The following is a 27,442-nucleotide window of genomic DNA, read 5'->3' on the forward strand; positions in this document are numbered from 1 at the left end:
GTTCCGCTTGGCATTAGCAACTGGACAACAGCTCCCTAGTACCGCTGAACACAGAGCAGAACGCGCACTCTTCCCCTCACTACAAGGCGCCGGACTGCCATCAGACATTAACGCACCATCGCGCTTTCGTTTCCGTCGGCGCCGCGAGGTCTCCTGTTTTCCGCTCTCCTTCCGGAGCGAAGCGGCAACGGCCGGCACAGAACTTCATGAATCCGGTACAGAAGCTTAAAGCCGCTACACAAAACCCGCATTTTAAATACGGACGTCCACCGGAAGGAGGTGGCTTTGCCGCGGCAGCCTACAAACCGCCCGCCTCACCGACACGGCCCAGCCGCCACCGCCCTCCGGCACCGCCCCGCGGAGGGCGGGGCAGAGGGCGCGGGGGCGGGGCACGCGCACGCGTGGCGCGGAGGTGGCGCGAGCCCGTTTCCCCGGCAACGCTGCCCCGCCTCTCTCCCCCCCCACCCCCCGCTCGCCTCCGCCTTCCCCGACCGCTCCTGCGCTCCCAGGATGCTCCGCGCCCCGCGGGACCCCGGCGGGCGGAGGCGCCGGCGAGAGGTGAGGCGCCATTTTTAAATTCCTCGAACCGGTGGCGGCCGCTGCCGGCTGAGCGGGCTGGGCTGTGAGGGGCAGGGCGTCGTTGAGGAGAGGGCGGGCAGGCGGACTGGGGCCTTCCTGCTTGGGCTTCCTCTCGCGGTGTACGGTCTGGGAGGCTCTTTGGCCTTTGCTCCGGCCCGCTTTGCTCCTCCCCTGTGCCGTTACCGAGCAGAGAGCTGCAAAGCCGGGAAGAGAGGTCGGCAGCCCGTCTCAGAGTGCGATCGTCGTTGTCTTGTGTCCCGTCTGGTGGTAAGAGCCTGCTGCGGCCTCTGTTGGGTGGTGGGTTTGGGAATCGCCCGGCACAAGTCCAGGGCGGTGACGTTCAGGGGTGGGAAGAGCCCGCTCACCGCCAGACTTTCAAATGTTAACGCTTGCATGCTTTCCACCAGTGAACTTCAGCCATGTGCAGTTTGAGAGTAGTGATTATTTTTCTGTGCTTCGGGATGTGTGACACCCGTATTAGTATTGTGTCTCTGACCAAGCCCCTATGTCCATAAGTCATAGGAAAATTAAAAATCTCATGGTGACTTAGCTTGCTTTGCCTCTCACAGGCTTTGTCCACATACTGTAAGGTGTATATAATCATATTTCTGCCTACAGGAGGTGTAGGATATTTATGCTAACATGAGACCTATGCCCTGTCTGAACATCTCTATTTTTAAGTCAATATGAAAGGGAAGTGATTTTTCAGAAGAGTTTTGGTTATGGGCTATAGAATTATTTGTTACAAGCAGCCATCCATATGCCCAAGTAAAACTTTGAATGAGATTCTAGTGACTAAAAGTTTATCATGTGTGCTTGAAGCTCTCTTGTCATGAGAAAACAGTGGAAAACCTACATGGCATATGTAGACTAGTGTTGTGGTTTAAACCCGGCCGGCAGCCAAGCACCACACAGCTGCTCGTTCACCCTCCCTCACCGTGGGGAATGGGGGAGAGAGTTGGAGGGGTAAAGGTAAGAAGACTCATAGTTTGAGATAAAAGCAATTTAATATTTGAAATAAAATTATAATAATAATAGAAAATACAAAAAAGTAATGCACAGTGTGATTGCTCACCACACACCCACCGATGCCCAGCCCGTTCCTGGCCAGCAATTCCAGAGAAGCAAGAATCCCAAAACCACAATCTCAGAAGTGAGCACAAGCTTCCTGGTCAACCCTCCTCTGTATACTGAGCATGACATTGTATGATACAGAATATCCTGTCGGCCAATTCAGGTCTGTTGCTCTGGCTGTGCTCCCTCCCAGCTTGTACACCTGTGCACTAGCAGGACATGGGAAGTTGAAAAGTGTTTGCTTTCTTTAGCAACAACTGAAAACATCAGTGCATTATCAACGTTCTTCTCATACCAAATCCCATGCTGAATCCAAAACACAGCACTATTCTAGCTACTAAGAAGAAAAAATTAGCTCAATCCTAACCAAAATCAGGACAACTAGCTGTTCTTGAATACAACTAGATTTACTAATTGTAGCTCCCATACAAAATTTCATTTTGGTCAGTAACTGCTGTCAGTTTGACTTAGTAGTGTATGTTGCTAAAGGAAAAAATTTCCTTTATCCTAAATTAAGATATAGTCTTGTTTGTTGCTTTTCACCTAATGATTAACCATATGTCTAGTATAAGACAGAAATTGAAAGCGTGATACTGTGCGCCATGTATAGGGATAGGCACTGAAATAATGAATGCTTAATTGTTGTTGGAATTGGTACTTTGAACAGTGTTGTGAAGGAAGTGATAGTAGTTTGAGTGAGATTAACGTCTTCCGTAATGTAGACATCGTACAGATGTTCTCCAAAATTTCTGCACTGAGGTAGGCAAAGATATTAAGTGTTTATTTTCACTGGATTCTCTACAGTGACATCTGAGCAGTATCCAGATTATGGAATTTCCTATAATAAAGGTTTTCATGTTTCTCTTTGATATTTTCTCTCCTATATATATATTTATTATATTTTTAAGGTGATTACTTTGACTATTGCAAATTGCTGATGGTGGATTAGTAGACTGTTAAAGTAGTGAGAGATATGCTCTCATATTTCTCAAATTATCTATTTTTTTTAATTCATTTGATGTTCATAGGAAATCTGATCTCTCATGTGCTGCATAGTCATTTAAGATAGAATTTGTTTCACTTAACTTTGGCTGTCTAAAAGCTAGGTATCTACTCCAAGGTTATGATTTTGTGAACATCTGAGCTCATGATGTGACAGCTCTGCTCCTGAAAGGAGAAAGCCTTGCTCCTCCTCCTGCCTATTTACTTGGCTCTTTGTTCCTTTCTCCTAGCCAGTACCAGCTGCCTGCTTTCACTGGTGATATAGTTTGTTGGATTTTTCCATGAGCTAGCATGACTCACTGACCTCACAGAAAAACTATTGAGCGTTTTCTGCTTGTTTAAGTGTGTTGGCTTCTTGAGCTAAATCAGTTCATGGGAGGTTCTGATGAATGTCAAATCTAGAAATGGGGATGAAGGAAGGAGGAGTGGAACCTCCCCATTCCTGGTAACAGTAAGCTCTTGTATTGGATTACACTTTTTCATTAGTTCCTTATCTAGTCTTACTGTAGACTCTTAAGCAGGGAGGAGAAGGGGTAGCGTTTGAAGAGTCACTTTCATGAGGCTGTGTTTCACTTCTCACTTATTCTTTCAGGCAAATAGTTTATTTGCTCGCAAGACCTTGGCTGATTCGATTAGAAAAATAGAAAAGAAAGACTGTATGAAGAGGTCTAGAGTTCTGACAGAAGCAGGCAAATGGATTAAACCGTACATTGTGTGGAACAGCTGTTTGGCTTTCAACAGATTTTACTGATAATTTTACTGCTTGAACAAAACATGGCACAAGGCTAAATACTGTTATTTTTTTCATCAACAGTTGCAAAATTACATTCATTGTATCACCTAACTGTTTAAAACAGTGCTCAAATCTGATAAATGTATGTGTTTTAAGTGGCTGTGGTATGGAAAGCAGAGCCGTGAATGAGTTATAGATGTCACTCAGGTGAATTACCAATACATGCTGAAATCATGTAATTTGGTTATGCCAGGTAAGCTAGAAGGAAGCCTTGCTGTTGTAAATAACATGGAATAAAAATTGTAATATAAATAAATAAAATTATATTGATATCTTCATATTTTTCTCTAAACGCAGGTATTCTTACCATTTTAAATGCTTGTAGAAGACAAAAAGTTAAAATGATATAGCTGAAAAATCTTGTAAAAGAAGAAAATGTGAAGTAGGTCTTTAAGCAATGTTTTTCTCTGTATGAAAATAAACAATTGGAGAAGAAAGGCAAAACAAAGGTGATTCCTGGAAAACTAATAGAGTTGTTTCACTTAGCTAGATATTCTACAATAAATATTGCTATTTTAGCTACTGAGTGTGCATTTTCTAGATTTCAGGGTTCTGCACCAATACCTTTATATGTATACCTGCACAAGATGATGTTAAGATTTCATAGTATGAGTTTGGGGCAACTGATACAAGCTTGCAGTTCTGTAACGTGATAAAATTTGGCAAATATGGAGAATTAATTTTAGATATGATGTGGTTTTAGTTTATTTAAAGTATGTTTTATGGTTCTTCTACTTCTTGAACAGATCTCCAAGAGAGGAAGAAATTTCAACTAGTGTTCCTTTAAAATATTTCTGAAAAATTATCGGTGTAGTCTTGTGTAATTTTGAAGATTATTTAAGGTCAGTTCATTGACTGTGAGCAAGTACTGTAAGCCATTAGCACAGAAGAAATTCTTCTTAGTAATATATTTGTAGCCCTAAATGATTTTGACTGTTGACAGTTCACTGCCAGGAATTATTTTATGATTGGGGGGTTGGGAAGTTTTTTATTTGTGAGAATGTGAATAGGCTAAGTATGACAAGTTGCTATTAATGATTTCAAGGAAAGGGCTCTTGTGAAGTGATGAAATCGCTATGTTATTGTAGTTTGTTTCACAGTTGTCACGAGGAATGCAAATCATTAAATTTGCCACTAGATGTCCCTGCAAGCCAAAATAGTTTTGTTTCCTTAAATATATACTGCTTAGGTTTTTACAGTCTGAAACAATTGTTTTGTAAGCTACATTTTTTTCCATCTGTTCTTTCCTGTTTTCTTTTTCATTAAGTCTTCATGCAGATGAATACATGACCAGGTGTGTGTCTTGCTTTATAGTTTGTGCACTTTTTGATAGTAGCGAAAGCTGTGAGGAGAGAATAATAGACTTCCCACCAGCAGCAGCTTGGAATTGAGAGTACAAAAGGTTGCACTTCCATTTATCTTTTTCTTTTGATTGATATGTTCTCAGAAAACGCAGTGGGTTTTTGGTGTCTTTGACTTTATATCTGTTATGTCACTTCAGAAATACTTCTTACTCAAGTAGGCTGCAGGATTCAGCCCCACCTTTAAATCCTGTGTTCCTAATTCTGAGCTTTGGCTTACAGTTTGATAGTTACATTTGGTATCTGTAACTCATGAAAGCAATGGTGGGGTGTTCTTTGGTTTTGGGCGTTTGGTTGGGGTTTTTTTTTGGGGGGGGGGGGTGTTTGGTTTTTTGTTGTGTGGTGTTTGTTTTTTTTTTTTCTTCACAGTGATCATGATAACCCTTGGGTTTTCTCTGTGTACCAAAACTTTCTGTCCTCTCACACCATTTATTGTCCTTATGATCACTGACCAGTTCTCCTCATACAGCTGTTGGTTTAACAATTGAAAATGTCTTTATATAAAGAGTTTGGAAATTGCTGTTGTGCTTTGTTTCTTAACAACCAACAAAATTCAGGAATAAAAAATAGATATTGTATTGATTAGAAGGTTTTTCAGAACTTGTGCTATTAACATTTGAAATCAGTGTGCATATAAGACACTCACTGAGGAGAGTGTTCTTTATACTGATTTCTTTCCCCTTATTCTCTCAGCAAATTTGGGTAAAGCAGAATGCAAAGCTGCTATTGTCACTTTACCTATACTAGTGTTGTAACTGGTAGATTTTCCTCTGACCTTTTCTCATCTTAGTGATGGAGGAAGGAAAAATGGGAAAGAAAACTTAAATGTAAGACTTTCTTGATGGTATTATGTCTTTTAGTGGAATGGGCACTGACATGCAATGTTCATTTTCCTGTATGGAAGATAGATTTTCATCTCGCTTATAGTTCAGGGGTTTATAAAATCAAATGATAAGTGTTTAAGATAGATTCATGAAAGATTTAAAGAATGAAATGGTCGAAAACATTATATATTCAACTGTATATGTAAAGAAGGTGTATTTGCAGTGATGGTAGAGATTCAACATTTTTCCTGTCTGAGTTTTACTTTGTACAAAGTTACTTTGTATTACACTTTGTACACCGCAACCATGAAGTTCTTGAGCAGCAGTCCAGTTATGTCAAAAGCTAAAATGGCAGAGTAGTTGGTTTCAAAGCTTTGTAACTTCCCTAAAATTCAGTTACACTCCTCCCTCCCCCAGATCCTTTAGAAATGTCAGTAATGATCAGATTAATACATCTTGCCTCTAATATTGGAAAGAACTAATGAGGCATATTAGAATACTTCCTCATTTCTCAGCATCTGTTGATTTGCAGCTTTCTCACACCAATGTGATACTGTCACATTTAGCAAAACTCTTTCTGGAAAGGTCACAAGAAACCACGAGATAGACTTTGAAAACGAGGAAGTGGCATGTATCAGTGATATATTTCAGGGCTGAATTTTGGGCAGGTATTTTCCAGACTGTCCATGCAACCTTAACCCTTCTCCAGAGAGGGCTTGGTAGGAATTCAACAGTGAGAATTATCTGTTCTCCTTCCAGCCGAAATGGTGGTGTACTGAGTAGTACAACTTGTTAGGACAGCGTGACAGACTGTGGCTGTCATAAGTAGTAGTAAAAGCTGTATGTGTCTGATGTCTGTGGCCTCTGTTTGAACTCTGGTTAACAAAGCATGATTAGGGCATTACTAGCATCACAGTTTGATTTTCAGTGTACAGCATAAGAATAACATTTCGTGTAATCTATCAGATAGAAGTGCTTGTACTTATTCTGTATTGACTTAAATAATCTCCATGTCCAAGTTTATTCTGTGACCCTGGAAGGGCTATTACTTTTCAGGGCAGGCAGAATGAGCAGAGGAGAGTTGCCCTTTCAGTAGAGGTCTCTAACCTAAGTTACAGCAGAGTCCAGATTCTTCTGTACTGAAAGGAAAAGTAGCGTGTGAAATCTTTGAACTGTGAATGTACTTGATTGCTGATTACATGTCCTTGTATTTGTCCAGGTGATTTGATCTTCTGGGATGTCAGCAGAAAAGTGGATGGTGTTGTAGGTTATACATTAATTTCTATTTTGTCCTCTCTATACTCATCGTGAACAGTTGTCATAAAATGGATGCTTTGGGCGATCGCCTTCCTCCCGTGGTTGGAAATGGTGACACGGCTAATTCACAAGAATTACAAAAACTTCTGATTGATGTAAACATGCGATGTGAATACCATAAAGCACATTACGAGAATATAAAGGCAGAACATCTAAGGTACACTAATTCAAACATGTTTCTTCATTTGAGCTGTTAAAAGGTGAAGCTAAATGTTAGGTGGAAGAGATTCATGTGTGTGTGTGTGTGTTAGCTATATCTGTATTTAAGGACAGATTTGAGTGTTGTTCATATTAGAAAATAATTCAGAATACCTTAAGACATTGCAGATTATATTTCTGCAATACTTTTTATCCTTGTAAATATGGGATAAATTTTCAGTATGTTACAGAAAGAAGATATTAATAGCTTAGTTCTAACTTGGTATTTGTATGTTTGCTTCTGCACCTGAGTGTTTTGAGCTTTAAGATATAATTTTAGGGGGTAAATGTAAAATAAGTATGTATTTTATCTTGCAGGTTACAGGAGGAATATACAAACTCACAAGATGAACTGAATCGGTTGTTAGTTGAAAAGCAGACTGTTCATGACAAATTTCAGTTTCTTCTTGCTGAATATCAAGAGGAGTTGCTGGGTAAAACACAAGAGCTGGAAAAACTGAAGATGCAGGTGAGATAATTTACTGGCAGGACTTAATATGAATTTTAATCCTGTAATAGGGCTATGCATATATTTCTGTTTATGTAACATGTATGTACCTAGCCTGAATGTATTTCAGATATCTTGAAATTCACCCAACCTGAGTAATGTTTCTTCTCTAGAATGACTATGGATTGAAATTACTGTTTTCTTGTTTAACTGCATCTTCCAAATCCTGTTGTTATGTGCTATGTTAATAATAAGACTCTCACTCTCTGTGTGTGCTCTCCTGGTATGAGGAGAATCATCTGCCCTGGAGGATAACTTTAATGCCTAAACCTCTTAGGATAAGTGACTGGAAAAACAGCTATTTGTTTCTCTTCATGATGACAGCTTTCTTCATCTTAAACAAAACCCAAAACAAACACAAAACCAAACAAAAACCCTGCAACATTTAAGATAACTTAGATGACACTTTCTGTAACTGCTTGTTTCCTTAAACTAATGGTGAACATGTTCTTAGGAAACAAATATAGCATCTAACAAAGGATCCCAGACTCTGAATGGAGGAGATGTGCCAATGTTCCATAACTAGAATTAGTTTTTAGGGATATAAGGGTACAGATAAGTGGAAAAAAAGTAGGATAAATTAGAATATGTCACAGGTTGTGGATGAAATTTTTTTTAAACAGTTTTTCTTTGTAGATAGTTTGCTGTGTTAAGCATATCCAAGAAAACTTAACAAAATACCATGCAGCATGGATTTTGAGGCAGGGATTCCTTCCTGATCTTAGTTTCATTTCAAACCAGTACCCATGTATCTGTTGGAGAACATGTATCTAATGTGTTTTACAAAGAATTGGTTTGGTATTGATTATTTTGATTCTTTGGGCTTGGTTCACTTACTGTTTAAGTTTTCCAGACGCTAATTCTTTATCTTTTATGTGAGACCACTTTTCCTTCCCCCCTTCCCCCACCATGAAGATAAATCTCTTGGCAATTCAGCTTGACATTTCTATTGCTTCTACCAGTAAAAATACTGGCATTTTAAATGCTTCTGTTATCTTCCCAGAATATTTTTAGTTCACTAATATCATGGGTTTTTGCTTCTGTAACTACTACTGAAAATTCTTTAGAAAAACATAGAAAATTAAGCAGGATTTCTAAAATCATATTTGAAATACTTTATTCCTGGCTATTTGTCCTATCACAGTGTAAATAAATTAATATGACTAGTTATTTATGATACCTTTTTGTCTTAAGGTGCTAACTCCTCAAAAATTAGAACTGTTAAAAGCACAAATACAGCAGGAATTGGAATCTCCTATGACAGAACATTATCAGAAGCTAGAAAATGTAAGTAGTAAGTATTGAAATTCTATTTAATTTAGAGTAGTGATCACCAGTTTATAGTTGTTCCTAAAACTTTAGGAAATTAAAACTGAAAGGGGAGCAAGGTATGACATTCTTTGTCTGGTACTGTTGCCCCAGCCAGTGAAGGTTGAAAGCCTAGAAGAGGGAGAAGAAGGGATTCAGTTCATCAGATATAACTTGTGAAATGATAGGAACATTGCATGGAAACTTGAAGGAAATAAATCTGAAAACTTCTCTGACTGATGTTTTTTGGTTTTTTGTCTAACTTAGGAAGTGGAAAAATACAGAACAGAATATAACAAACTTCGTTATGAATATACTTTTCTGAAATCAGAATTTGAACATCAAAAGGAAGAACATGCACGTATTTTAGAAGAGAAGAAAATAAAATATGAGGCTGAGGTACATAGAATGTTATGGTAGCTTACAGTGTGTCTGATGACAAAGCTGCTTGAACACCATGAAAACGTTGGTACTTGATGGGTTGTCAGTTTGACACCACTTCATAATGTAGTGTTTGTTTCCGTTCTCTTAATTCTCAAAATACTTTTGTGACTTCGCCTAAAGCTGTCTCTGTAGGTTTGTTCAGTGATGTGTCGCAATATCATTTGTGCTATTAAAAGTAAGAATAGATTTGCCTTCTGATAAATGACAGCCAGTAGCTTTGCTTAATGCCTTTTTTAATTGCATTTGTGATGGAATTTGAGACATTACAGTAATCTGAAATTAATAAGTTATCTAAGCAGCTGATGTATGTTTAGATTTTAAATTATTTGTGTGACAACTAATCCAAGAAGAAGGCAGCAGAAGATACTGTTAATACCAGACAAGGGTACATTTTTCAATTAAGTTGGATCATGACAGTGGTGGTCAAAAAGGTAATGAAAACTTTAGTAACTTTATTTCAGTTGTATTAACTCTTGAATAAACCATTCATGAATTTTCAGAATTGGACTTTCAAAAGTGTAGCTAAATAAATTGACAGCTTATTTATGTTTTAAATATATGCAGTGGTATAAATGAGTGTTGCATATGTCATTTGCATATTCATTTAAGTATTTGTCTGGGAGCATATATCCTAAGATGCCAGATTGGAATGTATTAGTCTAAACACGAGACACAAATCAAAGCAATCATTGCTTTCAAAATCAATCCAAATTTGCAAATGTATTGCATTGAAAACAGAACAGTTGTCCTTCCTGGAGTTAAACCCACATGCTGCTCTACAGCCTGCCTCTCTTGTGGGCTTGTTGAGTTTGTGCTAGTCCTGCAGCTAATTAGCACACTTACAGAGAATGAAACTACCTCGAGCCCAGGGTGCAATGTGATCTCGTTTCTCTTTCTTAAAGCCTTTTTAAGCTTCCATGCCATTTAGCACACAGAGGCTACAAAAACATCCTAATTCTTAAATGATTCCTTGGGCATGTCATGCAATAAATGTTCGAATCTCCTCATAAAAGGAATTTGGAGGGCTTTTGCTGCAGAAATTGGCTTTGCTCCATAGAGATCACTGATGCAAGTTCTAAAAGCTGTGCTGCAGATCAGAGTTTGGACTCTCCAAATACCAAGAAAACTCTTACATACCTTATTTTCTCAATCTTTTGCCCCAATATTACATTCAGTCCATGTAACTCATTTTGAAACACTACAATCTATATATTTATAATCTGTTTGTTAGTTACAGTCTTGAGATTAGTTTGTACCTATCATACTACCTTGTAACAAAAAAACTCTTTTTTTTTTTTTTTTTTTGCTTTATTTTCTGTCTGGCAGGGCCCAATCATGTTGGCTGTCTTGAGTTACTAGCAGATTTGAGTTCTGTTGTAGTTATAGAATTGTGGAATCATAATATAAGTTGGAAGAGACCTCTTTCTAGTCCAACATCCTTCTTAAAATATTGGAGTGTAATGAGATTGAGTTGCTCAGGGCCATATCCAGTCATCTTGAACATCTGTGAGGGTGGAGATTCCACAGCCTTTCTGGGCAAACTATTCCATTATTTAACCATCTTCACGGTAAACCTCTTTCCTAATATCTAATTGGAATTCACATGTTCCAAATTGTGTCCGTTGCCTCTCTTCCCATCACCATGCAACTCCTCCTCTTCTTCAAGCTGAAGAGGCATAGTTCTCCTTATAAGTCACTTTCCCCAACCCCCGACCATCTTGGTGGCCATCCACTGGACTTGCTCCAGTTTGTCATTATTCTTCATGTACTGGACACAAACTCCAGGTGCAGTCTTACAAGTACTGGAAGGGGACAAAGGATCACTCCCCTGGATCTGCTAGCTATCTTTCTGCTAATCTGCCAGGATGCAGTTGGTCATCTTTGCTGCAAGGTACTCTGCTGACTAATGTTCAACTTGATGTCCACTGGGACCCACAGATCCTTTTCCATGGAGCTGCTTCCTAGACAGTTGCCCCCAACCTGTACTGTTGCGTTGGGTTACTCCATCCCAGATGCATGACTTTCTTTTGTTGAAGAGGTTCCAGTCAGCCCATTCCCTCAGCCTGTCCCGATCCCTCTGAATAGCAGTTCTGCTTTCCAGCACATTCACCATCTTGCCCCAGTTTGGTGTCACCCGCAAGCTTGCTGAAAGTGTACTCCATTCCATCATCCAGATCATGAATGAGGACATCAGTAAGTACTGGACCCTGTACTGGTCTCAGAAAGACCCCACCAGGTGGTCAACTGGGCTTTGCACCACTGATCATCACTCTGAGCCTGGCAGCCCAGCCAGTTTTCCACTGTCTGGGTTTTGACTGGGTTAGAGTTAATTTTCTTCCTAGTAGCTGGTACAGTGCTGTGGTTTGAATTTAGTGTGAGAATAATGTTGGTAACACACTGATGTTTTAGTTGTGGCTAAGGACCGCTGATCCTAAGTTAAGGATTTTTCCATTTCCCATGCTCTGCCAGTAAGCAGCTGCACAAGAAGCTGGGAGGGAGCCTGGCCAGGACAGCTGACCCAAACTAGCCAAAGGGTTATAGCCATAGAGCATCATGCTCAGTATAGAAACTGGGGGGAGTTGGCCAGGAGGGCAGATCACTGCTCCGGCATCGGTCGGTGGGTAGTGAGCAACTGCATTGTGCATCACTTGTCTTTTCTGGGTTTTATTTCTCTCTCTTTTTGTTATATTCCTTTTCATTACTGTTGTTATTATCATGTATTATAATAATATTTTATTTTAGTTATTAAACTGTTCTTGTCTCAACCCATGAGTTTTACTTTTTTTTGATTCTCCTCCCCATCCCGCTGGGAGGGGTGAGGAGTGAGCAAGAGGCTGCGTGGTGCCTAGTTGCTGGCTGGGGTTAAACCATGACATCCACCCACTTTATCATCCACTTTTCCAGCCCATATTTCACCTATTTGGTGAGAGAGAAGATTATGGGGGACTGTATGTATCAAAGACCTTGTTAAAATCAAGGTATACAAGATCCACTTCTCCTTGTCTGCAGTGCCAGTCACCTCTTTCTAGAAAGCAGAGAAGTAGGTCAGGCACGCTTTGCCCTTGGTAAGCCCTGCTTTCCATCACCTTGTCTTTCATGTGTTTAGAAATGGCTTTTAAGAGATTTTGCTTCATAACCTTCACAGAGACTGATGTGAAGCTGACTATCCCATAGTTATCTGGATTCTTCTTCTTGATCTTTTTGCTGCCCTTGATGATGGGTGTGCTGTCTACCTCTTTCCAGTAATCAGGAACCTTCTCTGATCACCATGACTTTTCAAAGATGATAAAGAATAGCCTTGTGATACCAGTGAACTCCTTGAAAATGCTTGGATCCATCCATTCCAAGGACTTGTGTGTGTCCAGTGGATTAAATGAACCCTAACATTTTCCTCCTCTACTCTGAATACTGCTTTACTCCACAGACTGCTAGGGGGCCTTATCAGTGAAAACTGAAGCAAAAAAGGCATGGAAGAATGGGTCTGTTGGTTTTCCTACTATAAGAAAGAAAATAAATGTGAATGTAATTTCTTAATATTTTAAATGCACATGGCTGCTCTTTCCTGAATTGTCAACTGCTGTATTTGTTGCCTGACACCTAAACAATGTAAAAGCTTTTGTTTTTCTGATTAACAACTATCAGATTGCAAGGCTGGATAAAGATAAAGAAGAACTCCATAATCAGCTGCTTAGTGTTGATCCCACGAGGGACAGTAAACGCGTGGAGGCACTCTCTAGAGAAAAGGCACAACTATATCAGAAATTAAAAGGCTTAGAAGCAGAAGTAGCAGAACTAAGAGCAGAAAGAGACAATTGTGGTGTGCAAGCAGAAAATGCTCAAAGAGTACAAGTACGACAGTTAGCTGAGATGCAGGCTATGACAAGGTCTCTAGAGGTAAGATTTTGTGGGGTTTTTTTGGTTGGTTGGTTGGTTGGGTTTTTTTAATTTTGCCTCCTTGTAGAGTGTAGTAAGAATAATGCTTGGCCTGATAGAACTGTCACTGAAGTGACTGATAATTTTGTCATTGACTCCACAATTTGAATTTGTACATTTCAGATTTAAAACCAAATTCTAAGTACATTGGGAGTCATGTACTACCAAGTCAGCTTTGAAAAGGTGGGGAGCTCAACCAAGAGATTCTGTTGAATGATCTCTGTTCTAAAAATGCAAGTGATACCCATGTTTGCAGTCAGTAAGATGCACATGTCAGCACTTGTCACTTGTCTGGAGTTAGAAACTGATGATATATTAATAATCTGCTACAGTAAATTTTTTATTCTTTTCAAAAATGTCATATGATGCTCCCCTATTTCTTTAATCCCTTTCTCATGTGTCATCTTCTTTCTTGCCTACCCCTGTCTCTCCTTTCTCGAACACGTTACTGCAATTGTTTAGTTCTTGGCTGTTGCTGTCCCTTAAAAAAACTTTGGTATTTCTGGCCTGTTGTACATTTTCCTAGGGTTCCACTGTATTCTTCATCTGTGGTCTTCAGTCCTCCTGTCAGTACTTGCTTTCTCTCTAGGTAGTGAATCTTTCCACGCAGATTTCTTGCACAGTTGCAGCATATGGGTAGATGGTTCATTTTCCTTTTTACTGTTATCAGTGCTGTATACCTTTGTTATAAAATGCTCTGATCACAACTTAATAAGAAAAGTGCTGTAATATTCTTAATTTAGAAAACTTAAGAAGTCCTGCTGGAAATAGGCCAGTTCAGAAAAGGGAAGATGAAATTGTAGGTTAGATTACCTTTTTGATGCTTACTAGAGCTCAGGATCTTGAGTCTATAAAATTCACAGTAATTGCATTTTATTTCCTCTCCATGATGTTAATTCTTCAGTTAGTGTAACTGCATAGGCCAACATATAACAATTTTTGAGCACCACTTATAATCATACTGGTGTTTACAGCCCAGTAATTTACTGATAGGAATACCTGCTGCCTCCGAACCAAGTCAGATTACCTCAGCCTCTTGTGAAGTAGGACTGAAAATGTGTGTGATTCTGTGCAGGCAGTGTTAGTAAAAACAGTTGTGGCTTTTGAGTAAAATTCAGGACCTTTGTTGTATTGGAACATATTGTTGAGCAAAGATAACTATTTATATATTACATTATTATTATATAATATATAAGGTCAGTGATATCTGAAAGCCCAGATCAATTGAACCTTTCAAGTGAATAGCAAGAGACAGCCCTGCTCCAAACATCTTACTAATACCTCCTTTATTCAAGGCAGAAAAGAAGTCTGCTGAGCTACAGATTGATCGAATTGAGAAAGAACTGCAGATGAGTCATGAGCAAAACATTCTCTTAACCAGCAAACTTCACAAATCTGAACGAGAAGTCAATTCCTTAGCTGCTAAAGTAAGTGCTTTTTGGTATCAGAAGTACATTTTTCATATCCTGTTATGTTTAAGTTTTTCTGTTTCTGTTTTACAATAAGAATAAAGTAACTGTCTTCTGCTGTGACTTAAAATAGGTTTGGATTTTTTTCCCAATTTCAGTTGGAAGATACAGAATATGTGACTTTACAGGAAAAGCATCATCCCTAAAAGTATCTCTAGAGATTGAGGTTATGCTCTTTTTACTCAAGAAGGATACACTACAGGAAGAAAACTTTTAACTTCTACCATAGTTGTTCTTTAACAATCTCAGATTTAGTTCAAAACAGGCTTTACAGTGCACATTTATGAGTGTGAAATATTTCATTTTGGTCCTTAATACAAAAAAGTTCTAATTTACTGTAAGAATAGGATATACCTATACCAGTATTTAAAGCCTCTTTATACAATGTGTAATACTTGTCTCACATGAACAATAAATAGGAGGGGAAACTTCTGTTAAAGTCTTTTTAAATTAATTGTCTATCAGAATATACAGAAGATTGTTACAGTGTTTACTTTTTATATCAACTGGTGTTCTCTGCTCACCTCCAGAAGCAGGAGAAAATTAAAATGTTCAGTGTGTTTCTTGTAGGGAAGAAAGTAGAAACTAATTTCTAAACTAACCTCCACCTCCTTCTGCACCCATTCAAACTTATTCCTGAGCACAGGTGCACACATTCATCTTCCGGATTTTATGCCTTAAAAAAGCCACCTTAAATCTTTGCAAGTTGCCCCGAAATGTTCTCAACTTAGTATTTAAGCAACCAAATCCACTGTGTAGTTACTTAATAAGCTGCTATGTCATTCTTAACCTTTTGCCACTTGCATATGCTAGCAGGTTGTAATTACATTGTCATTGTGAATGGATTTTCATTATAAGTCCTTTCCTCTAGATACTTAATTCTCATTGACCATGTAATTACTGCGTACAAATGCCTAAACTATAGAAAGTTTCCATGCAAGCCATAATTGTCTTTGATTTGATGTTCTTAAAGCTCCTGCTTTTATGAGGCCATTTGATGTGTATGTCACTGTTGTAGAGAAGTATTTGAATTTAAATGCACTTTTAAAACTATGAAGACCTGGATTTTGAGAAAGTTGTGTAGCATTCCAGGAGGTCAGGGGTTAAAGTAAGTAGTTACCAAATTGAAATTACTTGGGAGAGCAATTGATAATCTGTTTTTGCATATCACTGTTTTGTTTTACTTAGGGAAATTAAATGTAAGTTTATTTTAGCTTGACTCTGAAGGATCTTTAGTCAGAAGTGAAGTATGTGTAAACTGACACGCTAATGCTTGAGTTAGCGAGGCATCAGGGTCTTAGCAGTTTGGATCAGTGTCATAGCAAGATATTTCCAAGGAGTAGTCTTTTCAGAAATACCCCAATATTTGGAAGCTAGGTTGTAGAATGTGTAGTATTTACTCAGAAACCAAGCTTTCACAGGCAATCCTGTGCATATATCACCAAGGCTTCTTAAAAGAGTAACTTTTATACATTGTAGCTTGTAATAACTGGCTGGTTAAAGATGAAATACATGTCACTAGTCAGACAGCCTGGTTCCTGGAATATACATTGTGTTTGAGCACTTTAATTGGTGCTCAATAACATGGAATATATAAAACTTGCATTTCAAGATGACTGACAACTCATTCAATAATCTTCAGTGTGTGACTTGAGGAATTAATAAAAACCTGTAATAGCACTGATTATGATTTAGAAAATCAGATCATGCCAATACAGTTAGTGTTACAGTATCTATATAATCACCATTAAAAATTACCGACAAGAGTGGATATTCTAGATTGGCTTCAGGAAAGCAGTGGATGAAAAGAAAAAATTTAGGGTATGTTTAAAGTAAGTGTAGTCCATGATTATTTGGCAGATTTTCTTGTTAGCAAAGTATCACATGAAAAACATACAGTGAAGCTGCAAATATATATATATTTATTTTAGTTGATTTGGGTTTTTTTTCTAATTCATAGGTAGAAGAACTTAAACATTCACATAAACTGGAAATAACAAATGTCAAACTGGAGGCAGCAAGAACAAAGAGTGAGGTAGAAAGAGAGAGAAACAAGATTCAAAGTGAAATGGATGGTAAAACGTGCAATTAATTTCTAATTATTTCTTTTGTAACTTCTAATTAGAATACTACAATTATTTTTCCTCCAAATGTTCCCCAGCAGCCTTCACCTTCTACTTCTGGTCTAGGTCATAGAACTGACAGTTCATTTTATACCTGAAATAACGGTGTTGTTTCACTTGATCTACTAGGTCAAGAAGAACAGTTACAGAACAATTTTGCATTTATATAAATTAGTGAATTTGTGACACAGTTTGAGGGTAATCTGTTTCAAATTGTGTACTTCATATGTTTTTTTTTTTTTCTATTATTGCCAAATTCTCAAGTCTTTCACACTCTGCTTGAAACCTTAAAGTACCATAGGGCTTCAGTGGTCGTTTTGTTTTCTGATTCTGTGTCTGTGGAATTGATAACAATTGGGTAAGGCTGCCATGTGAAACAAAATACAATTTCTAGCTTTATGCTTTGAAGAAAATAGGCAGTGTTCTGAGCTACCTAATACAGCTGAGTATGTAGGCAACTTGAAGTAGCTTTCTGGAATGAAAAGGCCAAAGCTTTCCAGTACTAGTTATATGTTGATTTAAATCACTACACATCTTTTGAGGGGACTGTCCTCTCTGATTTGCCATAACCCCAAAACAGTACCTTCATCTTCCTGGAATAGTTGTTTCTGTTCACTTGCTTTAGTATTAAATTCTCTAAGAGCAACTAAAAAGTGGTGTTTTCTTTATTGACTTACGGTATATTGTGAACTAAAAGTGTTGGACCCTATGAAATATGAAACTAATTGCTGACAAGGTTTAAGCTAACCTGAACTTGCTGTGGAATTCAATTTGTATCGCTGAATTAGCTAAATAACCAGGAATCATTGTTAATGCATGTTGGCTTATTTGCCAGTGAACACAGGTGTCTTGATCACACACTTTTAATTTTCATCTTTTGTCCCTGCCTATAGAGTCATAATTTTGGAATTGCCTCATTTGGTAATACGAGTGGATTAAAATGCAAGATTTATTGCAGCCAGGTTACTATGGTTTCACTGGTAACCAGTTACTGTTTACCATAAACTTTTCCATTAAAAAAATAACAGATTTTCTCGCTTGACCTTTTCGTAGCTATTGTGGAACACTTCTAGACAGTGATTCCAGTGTAATGCTTACTCTTCAGAAGTTTTTGAAATGTTACTGTTACACTAAGAAAGGCCATGTCTCTTCTGTTTTTCTTGGCTTTTTTCCCCATACATTCATTTTAACATGTGACTTGTGATTTTTAGCTCCCTTCTATCAATTTATAAAGTTATTTTAATACTGGATTTCATCAGGTTGATATCAATAATGACATTTTAACTTTTTTTAATGTATGATGCAGGATTGCTGTCAGACAAGGAAATTCTTAAGGCAGCTGTTGAACGTCATAAGGTGCTTTTAGTAGAAAAGGATCGGGAGCTAATTCGTAAAGTGCAAGCTGCCAAAGAGGAAGTTTTTGAAAAAATTGCAGCCTTACAGGATGAAAAGTATGTTTGTTGATTTACTGCTCAACTTCTAAAAGAGGAGTGTTTTGAGTAACTTTTAAAAATATCATTCTTAGCAACTAAACACTTCTGGCATTTTGTCATGATTCTTGTGTGCATGTTGAATGATGTCTCAGGTTAGAACTCGAGAACCGATTAGCTGATCTAGAGAAGATGAAACTGGAACAAGATACTTGGAGACAATCTGAAAAGGATCAGTATGAAGAGAAACTACGTGTTGTACAGATGGCAGAAGAATCTAGCAAAAAGGAACTTCAGTGTTTGCGGTAGTGTGGCTTTTCTAACCTTAACACAAATTTCTCTTTTTTTTTTTCCCCTCCTAATTTCTTTACAGTAGTCAGTATAAAAGTTTGCTATTCATAGATACACAAATGTTCATTATGGTAAATTAAACAAAACTATCTTTTGCATTGTGTAAAAAGAGGGAAGAATTAAAAATGTGCCATTTAAAAAAATTGACATTTTTCATCCAAACCTTTAAAAATTATATGATTTTTATGAATATTTTAAAGACAAAATTTTGTAATACTCAGTTTTGTTAAAATTGGGTCCATGTTGGCTGCTGGCATAGCATCAGTGTTAGAGTAAACCATTTCTCTTTCCACAATGGCACCATATCAGCAGCTGGCAAACTGGGACCCTAATACAATATTTCTTTGAGTTGGTTATTATAATAATTCTCAGTGAAGTTGTTTTACTCTAGTATTTGTATGAAGGTCTGTATGATAAAATGAGCAGAAGTCATACTGCAAAAGCAAACACATCAGTGTATTTCTTACTCCCATATGAATTCAAATAATCAATAAAAATATATTTTTAATCATTGTTTACTTAAATATTTGTCAGCCTTTCAAATTATGCAATATAATCTATTGTCAGATTGATTTGTCCTAACTTCTAACATCTATATTTTAATTAGATAAAAATAAGGATGTCTTATACAATTTTAGATTAAAAATTCAACAGCAAGCTATTCAGACAGAGGAGCTGGAAGAAAAGAAATGTGAAAGTGCTGATCTGAAACAGGTAAGGTTATATTGCATTGTAATGTTTTATAGAGAAATACAATCCTTCCTGCAGTTACCATGTCCAGTGTTTGAAGATTAGATTGAATTTTTAAGGCTTTTTCTTCCCGAGGGACAAAATGCATGCAACAAATATTTAAAAGGGAAGGTGTTCAGAAATCAGTCATGGTTTCCTAGACCTTTATAAATGGATTACAGCTTTTTGCTTCATGCGTGTTGTTGGGTACCAAGGATTTCAAAGCTGAATGTTTATAGACTGGTATATTGAATACGCTTATGCACTGTTTAGCTAGAGATTCAGTTTCCATGGAGACTTATAAATTGTTTCTAGGTAATGCTTTGCATTTACACTGCATCTCTCATCTGAGGTTCTTCAAGTGCTTAACAGATGTTTCATAAATGAATAAACTAGTGTAAAGAGGTATATTTCTATTGCAGAGTGAATTGATGGCAGTGTTGAAAATAAACCCTAATTCTTTTAACTCCTGCTTGCCCATGATGTTATTTAGTAGGTAAGAACACAGCTGTTCATCGAAGTAGTCTGCAATCTGCGTACACTTGGAAGTTCAAGGAAATATTTTTTTTCTCCAGAAATTGGGGTATCTGTGTGTCCATGTGGGGAGAGGAAGAGGAAAGGGAAACCATCCTTTCTATGTACTGGTGGCAGAGGTTGGACTTTTCAGACTCTGTACTTGTTTTTGCTAACTGGTCGGTACAGCCGCTGTTGGCTGTAACGCATTGTGCGTTATGAGAGAGAGTGAGTCTGGGTAGCTCCACAGCTCTGTTACTAAATGTTGTGTGGTGCTCGAGTTCTGTTCAGCTCTGGGGCTTAATGTTGGATTTGTTAAGTTCTGGGGGACACATCAATGACTGAAGACTCCTGCCTCCCTTTCTCTTTCTCATTTTAACTACAATAGAAAACCTTCTTTGTCTAGTAGCGATTTACTGTCAAGCTTCTGGAGAAGCTGTTGAGTAAGGAGAAAAGGGACAAATAAGAAAGGCTCATGGAAAGCTACCGCAGCCTGTTGGTGTCTGCGTTTTGCTCTATCTCAGTATCTCAAAATTAATTGTTAGTTATTTGCATACCTTCTCAAATGGAAAAATTTATCTTTTTTGTAGCAAGTTCATGACATGCAACTCCAGCTTGCCTCACTTTCTCAATCAGAAAATGATTTGCTTGAGTCTAATCAGAAGCTGAAGGAAGTAATCGAGAGATTGAAACAAGAATGTCAACATGCAAGGACTCAGGCAGAAAAAGCTCAACTGGAAACAGAGAAGTAATTTTTTTTCTTCCTTTTGGCTTTACTTTTCCTTTTCATACTGCTTGTGTTCCTTTCATGCGGATTACTTAACTATGGATTATAGATTCTGAATAAAGTCAGAAATTAAAAATGTACAGGAAATATTTGACAATTGTAAAAAATGGCTATACCTTCTGTTATGCAGTATGTATAAAAGCTTTGCTTGTGGTTACTTCAAAAACAGGAGTTTGTTTCCATTCATGTCTGTTACAGTTAAAATTATTGACTAGTGAAATACACTATTTGTATAAAATGAAATCCTATTTATACCGAAGTGAATGTCAAACTTATATTACTTTAAGAGGATCTAGAGTTTCACACACAGCTCTTTTAAGAGTGTTTAAGCATTAAGGGTGAAAAAAGCATTTAAGCATTGTATTATGCTTTGATAAGGTTTCGAGGCAAATAAAGCCTTAATGGGTATCTTCTAGTTCCTCTCATCAATATTAAAAATAATCACTTTCCTTTTTTGCTCAACCTTGACCACATACCATCAAAATATGCTGATAAATGCTGAAGGAAACCAAATTTTGTTCAGACTCCATATAGCAATGAAATTTAAAGATTATTTTGTTAGTCTGAAATGGCTCTTTCATATTTCCTAGCCTAATAACCAAATACATGTCTAATGTGTACTGGATTATTGTGTGGTGGGTTTTTTAAAAAGTCAGAGTCCCAGATTAAATAGAAAACTTCCAAAAGATATAATCTAGCATTGTTTGTTTTAACTTCTCATTTGCTGCAAATTGGTACTGCAGTTGGTTTGTTGTCATTAGTTTAAGTATTGCTTTTCAGTTTAACATTTGAAGAAATTATTGCATTGGGACTGCAGAATATATTCAGTTGCCCATAGCATGCTAAAATACTTTGGATGTTTACTTTTGAAGGTGTATTCATGTTTTGAGTGAGATTGTCACTGTTATTTGAGTGAGACTGTCAATGTCACTTACATATTTATGGACCATAGACCAGTCAGGAGTAGGTTTTCCTGGAAAGGCAGTGGAAGGAACTTGGCAGTCCTCAGAGATTGTAGTATAAGTCTGTAGATAACGGGAGATGCACCAAAGCTAAACCTGCAGAAATTAAGCATCTTTGCAGCCTACAGGTAAGTCCTTCAGGTCTTACTGTCCTACTGTTACCCTGGGAGCCTTGGGACACGTTTCCATTCTTCTTCTGACTTTGTGGATGATGGGACTTTCTTCCTCAGTTCAGCAATTCTCATGAGTTTGAACTCCAAGAGTTAAGTTGCACCAAAGCAACCTAGCTTAAAGAGGAAGTGGAATAAGGATCAAAAGATAAGAAAGAGTAGGATAAAAAGTTTCAGATAAATGAAATAATGCCGGTTGAGCCATAAGTAGGCAAAGCAGCTGCCTGCCTGGCTGCGTCAATCTTAGGCTTGGAAATGAAAATGTGAAATGAGAAAAAGGGCTGAAGGCAAACTGTGAGACTGATACAGATCAGAGATGAGCTCAAACAGGCACTTGTTAAGCATTTCAGGAACAGCATTAGTGGCATTTAAAAAAAAACCAAAGAACAAAACACCTCATGGTATTCTTAACCACTGTCTCAATTGAAACTCCTTTCCTGTTAAGTAGTGCTTTTCAAGAAAAGTGTTTGGTTCCTGGGTAGTAGTAATTATTTACAGTCAATAGCAAGGTACAAACCACACTGTGTCTACTAAAAGAACTGTGACAGGTACCAAGTGGGCCAGGATCCCGGTTCTGATATGAGAGTGGATGATTCCCAATACTGCTACTGTGGGGAAGGGAAAGGCTGTTTGGTGAGAAATTTATGGAGATTCATTCCAAGTCCCTGTGGGGAAACTGAATCAGCCCAGGACTGGAGTGGTATGGATGCATTTCTTAAAAGAAGAAGTGGCTTGGCTTAGGCTGTATTTCTTAAAAACTGCTGCACAGAATCTCAACTTCTGATTTTTACTTTTTTTTTTTACATTAATGTAGTTAAATACGCAGTTAGTTCTTGTCTACTTTGACCCATAATGCAGATAGCCCAAACAAACAAGACAACAGAGAGAAACTGTCTCCTTTCCTATCCACTGCTAGAGAACTCAGCCTAATTTTAGTATGTTTTAACCATGCAAAGGCCTAAACAGATAACATATGCTGTTGGTGGTGTGTGTTTGGCTGGAATGTTGTCTAGGAACCGTATCAAGTAGGAGCTCCCTGTTGTGTTGATGTTTGTTCTGGTCGGGAGCACATACTAGTCAAGTCTGTACTTCTCTGTTACAAAGGCGTAGTAGTCTGTGCAAGGCAGCAACCTATTCTCTTAACCTTACCTCCCAAAAGGAGAAGGTAGTTGTCAGATCCTCTGACAACGGATGTTTGGCATAGGTGTCTACTGTTGTGTTCCAGTGTGATTGTTCTGAAATTTTCCGTGGATGGTTTGGCAGCATGCCAAATGAACAAGCAGCTAACAATTAACTAGCTTACTGGAATCAGTTTTCAAAATTTGCCTCATAGTTGAACAAAACCTAGGATGATGTTAATGCACAGGCTTGAATGTTGTTAGTCATAATTAGATTGTTAGCACAATCAAATTTAAACCAGATCCTTCAAGTATATAAAGGTAGGAGTTGTGAAAAGATGTGCATGTGTTTTATGAGCCTTATGAGCCTGTTTGGTCTGTATAGCCTCTTAATCTTTTAACTTGATTTTTTCAAAGGACTTTAGAATACAAACGTATAGAATGGCTGGAGGAGAAGCATGTGCTCACTCAGTGCATCACAGAGAAAGAAGAGAAATACAACCAAGTGAAGAACAAGTTATGTCGAGCTGCCATTGCTCAGAAAAAGGCACGTTGACTTCTCCTTTATGAATGATCCAGCTTATGAAAAGTTCAGCTTTACTTTGGCCAGCTACAATTGTTTTAGTATTAAGATCTTATTTGCAGCCTACTGTATATAATAACAAAATATATCCAGTTCTTCAAGATTAGCACAGAAATAGGTTGAAGTGATATGCAAAAGAATATTACAGGTAACAACTTTGTTATAATGCCATCGAAGATTTTTGTGAGCCTTTTTTTGCACATGCGCGCGCACACGTGTGTATACGGTTATTTAAGAGGTGGGCTCCTTGGTGAGTAAGGATGATGTTTCGGATACTAGACAAATGATGTTCTACTTTTCCTTGATGGAATATTAATTTTTTTTATCTTCTCCTAAGCTTGCTTTTTATGAAATAACTTGAAAGGAAAACCTAATTAATTGTTTATAAAAGCTCAAGATTAACTGGCAGTTTTATACATTAGATGTATACAGGCTATGAAATCTACCAGTAGCTTTTAAGGTTGTAAAAAGTTGAGGTCAACATGAGCCAAAAAAACCCCAAGCAAGAATACATTTTTTTTTTTCATGTTTATACTTATATATACATGGTCATTTGAAGAATGAGTTTTGTAATTCTCAAATACAGTTAGTGTTTGTTAGTAGAGTTAGTCACTGACCAATGAGTGACTGACAGCTGTGCACCTTCCAGGCGCAGCTATGGAGCATTTCCATCTCTTCTCTTTCCCATCAAGGGAATTCAGAACCCTCAAACAACACAGCACCTCTTCTTGAGGAAGGAAAATCCTAAAAACTGTCACAGCTTGAAACCATGGACAGTGTAGATTTAATAGGATCTAATCTATCAAGGTTTTACTTACCTGTTTGAAATATCTGTTTTACAGAGAAAGACTCTCAATGATAATAAACAAAGGAGGATGCAAGAGAAACTAGAACTTTTGGAAGCCAAGATGGAAGAATTAGAAAAAGAAAATCAGGTGTTAAATAGGTAATAAACTTTGCTTTTTCTTAACTTGAAAAATGATATATGCCCAAGATCAGACTTACAAATATGAAGTATTTTTGAAGATACATGATACTTAATTTAGTAACTGGAGTCCAGTCTACTGGCATTTTCCACACTAGAATTCTTGGAATGGAGTTCTTTTAGGATGGGCAGCTGAGAGCTTATAAAACAACTGCAGGGCTGCCTCTTTGGGAAGAAATAGAGGCAAAATATCTGATAGATGCAGTTGCAGGAATCTTTTCAAAAGAAGGGAGTGAAAAAGACTTCAGAATTGCAAAAGAAACAGACTTAACATCCTCTTTAAAAGACAAACTCCTATTTTTTTCTCTTCATTGAGCACCTATGGAGGGCTTGATTCAAATAATTAATTTAATGTGGCTCCTGTGGCTCACTGCTGTGAATGCTATTAAAAGCTTAATCTATTCCATGTAAATTCTAATCTGTAATACAGCAGATAGCTTAATATGTAGAGGGACTTTCAGATATTTAGGCAGAAGAATATACACAGGTCTTCCACCTTCCAGTTCTTCTAGTATATAGTTTTCCTTCATAGGGATAGTAAACAGCTTCTGTGGTGGGATAATAAAGATTCTGAGCAATAAGAAATCTCATTTCTTAGGCAGAATGTTTCCTATGAAGAACATGCACGGCTCCAGAAGAGACTAAAGGATTTGCAACGTAGGCACAATGAATTCCGGAGTTTAATTCTGAATCCTAACATACCATCTCTCAATCCAGTCAGTATGATGTCATCATCTGCCTTGCCTCCTGGGCCTGAAGTGTCCTTCCCCCTTCTTCAGGTGGTGATGTATTACAAATTGTGAAAGTAGAACAACAAAAGAGGGTACTGGAACAGACCTTAGTATTAAGGAAGGAGTATTTGATCTTTGAACAGAGAAAGGAAGCTTTGAGGAATGCTTCTAGTGATGTTCCGTTCCTCGCAATAGGAAGGAGTACTTGAAAGACAAACAATATGTTACAGAATGTAACAAACGGGCAGTTTTAACCTGGTTCTTTGTACTTTAACCTTCTTCTGAGAGGCTTTAAATGGCTCCTTCTGGGCGAGAAATACCATAGTGGTGTTCTCACACCATGGTTTCATTATTAAAAAGCAGTATTGCATTATACGTACTCCGGTGAGCTTCTGCAGGTGAAAGTCTCTCTGGCTGAGGTTGACCAGGCTGACTTTACACATTCATGGTAATTGGGACCTCAGGTCTGTGTGCCTCTTCGTCTGAGGAGTATTTCTTGCTGATGGTGTGCATCGTGAGTGACAGAACAAAACACTGAAGAGTAAAATTTAATGAATAAGGGTATTTTGGACTTCACAATTTGTATTTTAAAATCATTAATTAAAATAAATTATTGCTCGTTTTGGTCCCTTGTAGGTGTGCAAAATGTAATAGAGCCACTTTTTTTTTTTTTTTACACATTTCAAGGAGGAACAGCATCAAAGAGAGCTCTCCCTGCTTCGCAAGCGGTTGGAAGAACTAGAAACCACACAGAGAAAACAGCTGCAAGATCTTGGGCCATCTAGAGAGCAAGTAACAGTGGGTGTATACGGGGACTTGGCTAGAATCAAGATCACTGGAGAAGGTGATGTACAAAATGAGGACTCCAAATAAAATCTGTGAACTCTACATGCTATTAGTTTTCAGTAGCTTATCCTTTGTACATGCTTTTCATATTTTGCCAAAAACATGCTTGTATGTGCCTGAATAGCATAAAATATATTCTGCATAGTTTTGTATTTTTGATAGACTGTCATAAATTATCAACTATAATGGTGCAAAACAAAAGCATTGAAAGAATAACTACATTTTGAAATGTTTTTGTATAAATGATGTAAAATTATTTGGAAGTCAAAACATATGAAATAATCTCCTCACACGACACTTTAAAAAACATATATCAAGGTTTGGGTTGTGCTGACATTTAAAATGAAAGCAAATTTTTTTGATAAGTCCTTAATACTTACTTGATAATATCCTCTTACACTAACTTCTACACTGAAGGAGTATCAGTGTGGAGTTTTGCTGGGTTGCTGTTTTGATTGTTAACAATGCAGTAATCCACAGTGTTGGGATTGTTATTTTGAAGTTCCCATTCAGATAGAGAGGATGAAGTGAAATGGAAGAAGGGCTGAAAATGTTTACTTGCTACCCCTGACAATGTGCCTCTTGTATTTTTATAACTGGAGTAAGCAATAATTGGGTTTTTTAATATGATGTAGTAGAGCTGAAGTATAACAAATTGCCTTCACATTATGAAAATGTAAGTTTCTATTTGTTGCTACTGTAATTTTTTACTTAACTAGAATAAAATTATTTATTCAAGGTTGAACGTATTTTAAAAAATGATCAGTTTAGTAACAGAAGCTTTAAACGGATCAACTTTTTTTTTGGACTTCTTAGTGAAAACTTCCCTGGAAGTGTTTTATCTGGTTTTTGGGGTATTTTTTTCAAAATACTGCAGTGAAAGTATGAGAGAGTGAGATATGCAGACACTTGATAACTACAGTGCATATGATGAAGTTGTCAAGGATTCAACTTTTCTCTCCAGAGGCTCCTTTTTTGATTTTCCATACAGTATGTAAGTATAAGGATCGTATTGCACTTTCTTGGGAATTTGCTAGATTTCTCTGAGGAAAACAGTGTAACTGTTAGAAATAGCTTCTGTTACTTCTACTGTCTCCTGCAGGGTTAATTTGGAAAAAGTAACTGTCTGTGCCTGAGCCAGCTCTGCCAAATGTAATGTTCACTGAGGTACATAATGGCTGCAAAGAGCCAGCTCTCGGCAGCCTCGAGTTTCTGTCCCTGGCGCGTGGCCTTCAGCAAGGCTTTATCTGATGTCGAGGGGCAGGGAGGGCAGTTCATACAAACTGGGGCAGCCTCGGAGGGCA

The 27,442-nt window shown here is 37.7% G+C and overlaps 1 protein-coding gene across 8 annotated transcripts; it reads left to right on the plus strand.

The window, feature by feature from the left end:
- The first annotated feature begins 477 nt into the window (after positions 1-477).
- CEP83 (centrosomal protein 83) lies at positions 478-26,880 on the plus strand. 8 transcript variants are annotated; one of them, XM_074827050.1, is made up of 16 exons: positions 478-558; positions 6,949-7,107; positions 7,467-7,617; positions 8,851-8,943; positions 9,232-9,363; positions 13,051-13,302; positions 14,637-14,768; positions 16,771-16,885; positions 18,240-18,384; positions 18,519-18,668; positions 19,353-19,428; positions 20,547-20,704; positions 23,411-23,540; positions 24,419-24,522; positions 25,160-25,340; positions 25,980-26,880. In XM_074827050.1, exons 2-16 carry the CDS (start codon positions 6,959-6,961, stop codon positions 26,163-26,165), a joined length of 2,154 nt encoding a protein of 717 aa, XP_074683151.1. In that variant the 5' UTR covers positions 478-558; positions 6,949-6,958; the 3' UTR covers positions 26,166-26,880. The 8 variants fall into 8 exon arrangements, 7 of the variants coding, with proteins under 7 accessions (XP_074683151.1, XP_074683149.1, XP_074683153.1 ...); XM_074827048.1 differs by lacking the exon at positions 478-558 and adding an exon at positions 634-846; XM_074827052.1 differs by lacking the exon at positions 478-558 and adding an exon at positions 641-793.
- Positions 26,881-27,442: the final 562 nt, after the last annotated feature.

The sequence above is a fragment of the Strix aluco genome, chromosome 5, assembly GCF_031877795.1.
Source record: "Strix aluco isolate bStrAlu1 chromosome 5, bStrAlu1.hap1, whole genome shotgun sequence".
Lineage (NCBI taxonomy): Eukaryota > Metazoa > Chordata > Aves > Strigiformes > Strigidae > Strix > Strix aluco.

Bases quoted from the DNA above. Each gene is read 5' to 3' on its own strand.
- CEP83 (XM_074827047.1), top strand. From the start codon at position 3,060: ATGGGGATGAAGGAAGGAGGAGTGGAACCTCCCCATTCCTG. The intron at 18,669-19,352 runs GTAGTGTGGCTT...ATACAATTTTAG, and splicing joins AAGGAACTTCAGTGTTTGCG to ATTAAAAATTCAACAGCAAG. The intron at 19,429-20,546 runs GTAAGGTTATAT...TCTTTTTTGTAG, and splicing joins AAAGTGCTGATCTGAAACAG to CAAGTTCATGACATGCAACT.